Source organism: Rhipicephalus sanguineus, chromosome 11 (assembly GCF_013339695.2).
Source record: "Rhipicephalus sanguineus isolate Rsan-2018 chromosome 11, BIME_Rsan_1.4, whole genome shotgun sequence".
NCBI lineage: Eukaryota > Metazoa > Arthropoda > Arachnida > Ixodida > Ixodidae > Rhipicephalus > Rhipicephalus sanguineus.
The window spans coordinates 13,379,120-13,386,988 of NC_051186.1; the positions used below are offsets into that span (position 1 = coordinate 13,379,120).

Here is a 7,869-nt window from a genome sequence, read left to right on the forward strand (position 1 = left end):
GGAAGAAGATCATATGCCGCAGTGGGCCGCTACCTTAGCTGAAAGAGCCGAGCGCGAGCTGTTGGCGCTTGGACTGTGCCTCTTGTGTTGGTTTTCGCTGCCCGCCTTCAGCGTCCGTAAGCCTCCTTCTCAAGTGCTACTTGTCGCCAATAAACCACGTTGCATTAGCAATAATTTCGTGCAGGATCGCGAAGTTTGTTGCGCTTTTGCAGTCACGCGCCTCGCGTGAATTTTTCCTAAAAGGATTAGAAGTTCCAGCCCTGTGGCGGCAGTAAAAATGAGCGCTGCAAGAGTGTGCTCAAAATAACAGCTGTGACTGAAGCGTAAATTTTAGTGACTTTCGGAATAGTTTCTCGCGGGATGACGAAGCCCGAGCAAGTTCTATTACCGAGCTGCATGCCGTACCTAATCCACGAAATGACTCAAGCATTTTGTCAGATAGCGAGGAGTGCAGAGCGTCATCTTTGCGGACTGCTTTCAATTTCAATTGATTTATTTCAGACATAGATACACAACGTGAAATATGTACACGAGGTCAGGAAAAATCAGACGCGTATGTGCCCTGACGAGGCCTTCACCGCGGACTTACACGTCTGACAGCTAGGAGCAAAACCATTAAAATCATGTGAAGTATAAAATTAATTACCGTGCTCACTACACAGTATGCAACGAAGAACGAATATGACTAAAAAAAACACTAGAACACGAAAATTTGGGGAAATGTTTGTACAAACTCTGACAGTGAATATAACAAACTTTGGAAAAGCCTTTCACGAGCTACAATCATAATTTGCAGCCATTTAATATGAAGCACAGGAGTAATTCTCGGTATTTTATGATACATCACGGGAACGCTATTTTATCTTTGAAGGACGCATGAAAGTAGTTGTGCTTGTTTTTGAAACGAGGCATACTGGGTTTTCATTGGCAAGTTTGATCGTGAATGGGCATGCATTGCACAGCGAAAAAAAAATTGATAATCTATAGCTTAGTACCGTAGTTAGTTCTTGGTCTTGATCAAATCAGTAAAATAACGCGCAGGTCGTATGCCACTTGTCGGTTAAAAGATTTGTTTGAGCAATATTTGTTCAAATGTCCCATTCACTTCCGAGTTCAGTAATAGGTGGTCTGGAAAATAAGGGCTCATGCAACAATTTTTACCCAGTCCCAGCCACCTATTCAAAAATATTTTCTTTCATGTAATGCAAGCGCCAAATTCGATTTTGGGAACTGCAAACGCGCCTCAGTCGCCATAGTTTGAGACTGTTTGAGATGTTTTGAGACTGTATATTTGAGACGACACAAGGTATTGATAATTTTGTTCAAATCTAGGGAACAAAAAACTAGCCAAAAGTAGCCAAGTAGCCAGGGCGTTTTATCTGCTGCCACCAGCCTAAAAAAGTAGGCCAACTGGCGCAATGTAGCCAAACCTAGCAACCCTCCTTGAGACCACTCACGTCCTGCGTTGCTTAAACGAACAGAGCGTTATTAATCGCAATAAGCGAGAAAATAATGCGAGTACCATTTAGCGAAGTCGCAAAACTTGATTCCTTGTGAAGCAGAAAACAAGTGTTAAAGAACTAACACGCTGGCTTGATTCCTGTAAACACTTAGCTGCGACGAGAGTAGAAATGTCTGCATCAACTCCTTGCGTGGAGAGAATTCTCATGGTAGATCGGAGATGGGAATCCTCGACCAGACTTGTTCACCTTCAGCAATCGTCGCAAGTCGTGACGCTAGGGAGCATGCATCAAGAAACTCGTAGAAGTGTGGTAGCCCCAGATAGTTATGCGCGTGCTGCGGGCCACACGTGGGCCGCGGGCCGCGTGTTCGAGACCCCTGACCTAAGAATTCCATTTCGTTCCTTGATAGCGGTATGAAAGGCAAGTTGACCGAGCTATCTGCAGTTTTACGATGCAAACACCTCTATGCCTTCCCTTTCAGTTCTACACATAGCCTTCGGCAGGACGCTAAGATATGCACGTTTTTCAGCACTGCCATGTATTCTCATATGGCCGGCGCATTTTTGGGGCTCCCCCCTAGTTCAGGTAGAATGGGATATGCGGGCCGCGCAAGTAAATGATGGCTGAGGCCGCACTTCGCAACATTCTGGCACTTAGGATTTGGAATCTATGTGTTTTCTGCATGTCCATGGGTTTTCTGCCACCACTCGCTGTATTAGGCCGTGTATGACTCCCACTAAAGCTTAAGCGAGGCTTCAGATGCGTGCACTCAGGCTGTAGTTGGCTCCTTCATTGTATAGCTTATTTGGTTGGATTTTGAAAGCACGTAATTTTTTGGAGTGTTCCCTCATGAAGAACTGCGTGATGGGGTATTTGAGGTATTCATAAAAAATAAATAAATAAATAAATAAATAAACAAACAAGCAAATAAATAAATAAATAATAAATAAATAAATAAATAAATAAATGTTATCTTGACTGCATTGCACTTGTGTTGTGACTTTTGCTCGGAGTGCTTGAGGCGCGTGTACTTAGGCGCGTGTGCTTAGTGTTTGAGGCGCGTGTACTTAGATTTAGGTGCACGTTAAAGAACCCCGGGTTGTCGAAATTGCCGGAGCCCGTCACTACGGCGTCCCTCATTACTACATGGTGGTATTGGGACGTTAAAACCCCCGATATTATGAATATTCCTAGCTTGGTGCTTGCATAGGTGATCGCTGCTCTTGGCCGCCTTGAGAGTAGCAGTCCAATTTATGGTCGATGAATAACTTTTCGGACTGCTTCCGGTACTGGTGGTGAAAAAGCTATAAGATATCGGCAAATCAGCGGCAGGAGTCACAGACATGACCAGCAGCATTCTTAGACAAGCACGCAGTATTCCGCTACAGGGCCATAATTTACCTAGGACCGTAGCTTCTATGCGCAGTCAACTGGGGCGGGAAAGTGCGTTCTATTTTAAAATGTTGCTGTCTAACAAGGCACATCACGCGCTCAGGCGGAAATATGTCGCCTTTGCTGAAATATGGCCCTCAGGCCGCGCGGTCTTCAAATAAACCTCGGTGCTGTCGTTGACTTTTGTCACCGATCTGGCCGATATTTTTTTGAAGTTTTTACAGGTGGTTTCTCTCCTATTTTATCTATTTTCTTCTTACCTCTTCTTTTTGACGTTTTGAGTCCGACTTTTTTTGAGACAGCGCATTATAGTTCGGCTGACAGGGCCATCTTACACCTTTCTCGCTAGCGAAAAATTGGGGCGGTTACGCACTAATGGTGCGGATACTGAGGAAACAGCCGAGCTGGTGGCCTTCCTCTCCCCTTTTCCTTCTGCTCGTCTTCCACTTCCATATCCCACCCCTTGTTACACTACACTGCCCATGACTATACTTCGCTCTCTCCCCTCCTCTTTTACCCCCTCTTCAGCCTCTCATCACTTCTCGCCGCCACCTTCCTTTCCACCCCATTGCTGTACCATGCTACAATAGTCTATGGTATGCTTTACTTTTCTCCCTCCTCCTTTCGATCCTTCTCATCGTCACATCACTCCCCCCCCCCCTCACTTCCCTTTCACTACTCCTTGATACACTGTACAAGACGATGCTACGCCTCATCCTGTCCTCACTGTCACACCACTCCTCCTGAACCTGACTTCGTTTTGCCATCCCTTGCTACATTATACTATACATGACTATGCTATGCTTTACCTTCTCTCATCCTCCTTTCCCTCCTCCGCACCTTCACATCACTCGTCCTTAACCTCACTTCTCTTTCCCAGCCCCTTGCTATAATATATACTACGCATGGTTATGCTATGCTAGGAGCTGCTTGACACATACCCGCTTTCTATGACATATACCCGCCGAGCTTTCTGTAACGAAGGTCGGCTCAACATCAAGCCTAATCAGTTGCGCCGTTAAGGATTTTCTCGAGAATATTGCGAGACAAGAAACACGTATAAAGACGCACCTTGTCCTTGGGAACACCTTCCGCCCTACACCTCTCCGCCACAGCTTCCAGAGCGACCATGTTCCTGGCCGTTAGCGAAAGCCAACAACCCAGTGAAGCCAAGTGAACAGCAGTTCCTTCGCCTATTCCCGAAGATGCACCTGTACGACAAGTTAATGTGCAAGTTCCTAAAATTGCTGCGATTGAAGCAGGGCGGGTATATTGAGTTGTAACGTGAAGATCCCGCTGACCATTAAAATTCAAGCAAACTAACACAAAGGACGATGTCTTAAATTGAAAAAAAAAAAAATGGAAGTCACCAGGCGTACAGAAAGGAGTCTTGAGGATGTTCTTTTTCCTAACTCTTATCTCTATCGAGAAGCAATGGCAACAATCAGGGCGAACGGTGCTTCACACCAAAGCCCCATCTGGTATGTTTTTGATAAAGCTTCAACGTGGTGGTTAGCACCGGTGAAATCGCGCTCTGTGCATTGAGGAGCTGGAAACGGGGTTTTCTTACCGGTGATGAGGGCCACCTTGCCATCGAAATTAGGCATGTCGTCAAACTCTCCTTGCGCGAATAATATCTGACGAGTGAATGCCTGGACCTGTCGTGTTGGTTTGTCTGCAAATCTGAAGAAGGGCAAAAATGGCTTGCCTTCATGAAAGCTGGGTATATGTGCTACAGCTTTCCAACGCCTCTCTATTTCCCCCCGCAACCGACTGCATTCTATCCTCCTCCCAGAACATCCGGCTCTGACAGCTGCTTTGGCGGAACGCTCTGGTGTGAGCGCACTTCTTTTTATCCCTTCTAGCAGTCCTGAAACATTCCAGTTCATTATTAGGTAACCATACGGCCCTAGGTTATTCATTTTACCTGCCATGACAAAACATTTCTATCTCTGTGTTACATGAGCACACTTACGTTGTGGAATTAAGGGCGAACAACGCACAAAAATGGACAAAAAAAAAACACATTCCGAAAGCGAATTGTGATTCAACGTCATACGTTGAGCAAAGTAAATGAAACCCATCAGATAAGCACTGCAGCGCCTACATCTGTAGCCTTGTCAAGCACAGTTGCTCAAGCAGGTGCAACAGCAGACGCTACGTCATTTTTCGCACAGTGTGCTGTGTGTGCTTCACCCCTCTCCCAGGTGTTCGCGATTCTCTTCGTTGTCGTAAAGTTATATGAAATATTGAACGGAATGCTGTATCACGTGCAATCGAGCTGAAGCAGTTTAAAGCTCATATGTTGTCTGGGTTTATTGGCAGTCGCAATAAGAGCGCCAATCACACTTCTAATTACCTTTTCTACTCATAAACGTTAAACCCCATATTCTTAGCAAAATTGTGGTCAGTGCCTAGGCTATAGGTCATTTTCTGAGTGTTACCTGCAACGAGATCTACAGTAGATATAGTTTACTACTTCGATGTATCTCGTACTGATGCAACATGCGATGGTAGAATATAAGAAATGAGTAGTAGTGGTAATACATACTATACTTCAGTAATATAGGGTAATCGACGAAATAATTAAAGCTTACGATCGGAACGCATCAATTGAAGAGTGCGAAACAGGCCGCGAATGGAGAGAATAGTGAAATATCAGGCGTATAAATATTTGGTAAGTGCGGGTGATTAAGTGAAAGTTCTGCTAATTACAGATTTCATACTTTAAGTTAAACTATAGCGGAAGACTGAACGCCCCGAAATGGTTCTTTCCTAATGATATGAAAATGTACTCCTGAATATAAAGTAGGAATAAGAAGACAAATTAAGAATGAATCAAGAATAAATATACGTGTTTCACCATAATAATTGTAAAGTACTCATCATCAATGCATCTTGAGATGGCCAGTTTGTCATGCATTGTGATATAGGTAGCGCAAAAGCAGACGAAGAAAAAAGAGAGATGGATACTGAGTCACGCTGCATTTCAATGAAGAGTACTTTAGAAATGATACAAACAAACATCATTAGAACGAGTGATTACAACGAGGTTCAATATCACGAAGTTGCCAGCAGTTATAGCCGCGAGACAACTCCAACCGGAAGGGCGAATGGAAAATTAAAGCCAGCTCTACGCCTTCGAAATCTGAGTCAAAGGCGTAGCTGGCCAGCCAGCGCCAACACCTGGCTTTCGTTTCTCTTCCTTGCTTTACCTCTTTTTACATCTTCTTCTTCTTCTTGCTTTCATCTTTCTTAACACTTTCTATAGTGCCCTCTCCACCCTCGCATCACTCCACGTCAGCCTCACCTCTCTTTCCCACCCTTGGCCATGCTGCACTGTGCATGTTTGGTCATGCGCTGGTTTACCCGCTCACCTCTTCCTTTCCCCTTAATTTCTCTCCTCTTCACTCTGAAATCTAAAATCAGACCTCCTCACCTCCACTTCCCCTTCCCATCCCCTCGGTAAACTACCGTATTTACCCGCGTCATTTGTGCCCTCGCATAATTTGTGCTCCTCTATTATTTAGCCAGCTTTGCTAAAAAAATATTTACTCGCATATTTTGCGCTCCCCGTCCTATTGGAGCCAGCCCTCCGGCTCGCGCGCACGGAGAGACTGGAAGGCCGCGTCCCTCGCGGAGCAGGCGAGCGCCGTCATACATAAGACGGGCTGCAAGTGCGAAGTCCCTTCTTCCGATTACACCGTTCTATTATCCGGAAACACCTGAACTACGGTTCCTAGAATATTGTATTGCCACGCCGGCTTCTTCTGCTATGTTTTATGTAACTGGTCCGTTACACCTGTAATCACTGTGTTGCGCAAACGGCGCCCGAATGTCTGGGAACCTCACAGATTATTTCATAATCTTCTGATAGGCTTCTGACCCGAAGGTCGCGGGATCAAATCCTGGCCGCGGCGGCTGCATTTTCGGTGGAGGCGAAAATGTTTCAGGCCCGTGTACTTAGATTTAGGTGCACGTTAAGGAACCCCACGCGGTCGAAATTTCCGGAGTGCTCCACCACGGCGTCTCTCATAGTCATATGGTGGTTTTGGGATGTTAAACCCCAGATATTATTATTATATTATTATCTTCTGGTAGGCTTGAGCGCGCAAACACGAACAGTTGAGTTCATTCTGGAACTAACGCGGCCACGAGAGATAAGACTCGAATGTTCGATGCCGCATGTGTAAATGCCGACACGCCTTACCGCTGAGCAGTTTTAGGGGCGAAGCTCCTTAAGGCGGCACCCGTTCGTCCCTCGTAATCGTCGTCGTCGTAGTAGTAGCAGTAGTAGTAGTCGTAGTACGTAACAAGTCTTACGCTTTGACCTCCAAGGTGGTGCCGGTGGGAGATTTTTCCTGTGCGTTGTTGAACAATAAAAAATTCGCAGCGTGCGCGTTAACTAAAAGCCAAATTCTTCTGTCTCTCATTCCCCATTAGCAGCCATTGGCATGTTCCAGTAGGAAACTTTAGTAGAAGTAGAAGTGTTAGCTAAAAGCCGACTTCTTCTGTCTCTCATTCCCATTTGCAGCCATTGTTTACGTCCAAGGTAGTGCCTGGTGAGATTTCTCCTGTGCGTGATTAAACAAAAAAAATTTTGTTCAAAACGCCGTTGATTGATGAAATAAACCAACGAAAGACGCCAGATGTTTTGTAAAAGCAAAACGAAAGAACGCCAGATGTTTCTAAAGCAAAACGAAAAGACGCCAGCTGCTTAACGAAAGACGCCAGATTTTTCTAAAGCAATGGTTTTCTAAACAATGAAAATTCACAGCGTACATGTAAAATTAAAGTGAGCTGCAAGTCGTCATAACTCATCGAACCTTTAGTATAAACGCGCCCGATCTCACGTCGGTTGGGCAGAATTCACGGAAGATTCACGGTTTACCGATGAACCTCCGCAGCTTCGCCCACTCATCATCATTCACTCCGTGGATATGCTGTGATTTTTTTATCGACGGGCGACGCCCTGTTCACCGCTATTGGTGTGCAGCGTGTATTGCTGCCGTCT

General features: G+C 45.3%; 1 protein-coding gene across 1 annotated transcript in view; it reads right to left on the reverse strand.

Moving 5' to 3' along the window:
- LOC119374873 (uncharacterized oxidoreductase TM_0325-like) overlaps nt 1-4,586 on the reverse strand; it is a 58,236-nt gene extending 53,650 nt beyond the window's left edge. Inside the window, exons 1-2 of the mRNA XM_037645074.2 lie at nt 4,426-4,586; nt 3,927-4,066 (exon numbers count right to left, since the gene is read on the reverse strand). Of these exons, the coding sequence (XP_037501002.1) occupies nt 3,927-4,066; nt 4,426-4,462 (177 nt within the window). The 5' untranslated portion in view covers nt 4,463-4,586. The remainder of the gene's footprint in view (nt 1-3,926; nt 4,067-4,425) is intronic.
- Between the last annotated feature and the right edge of the window lie 3,283 nt (nt 4,587-7,869).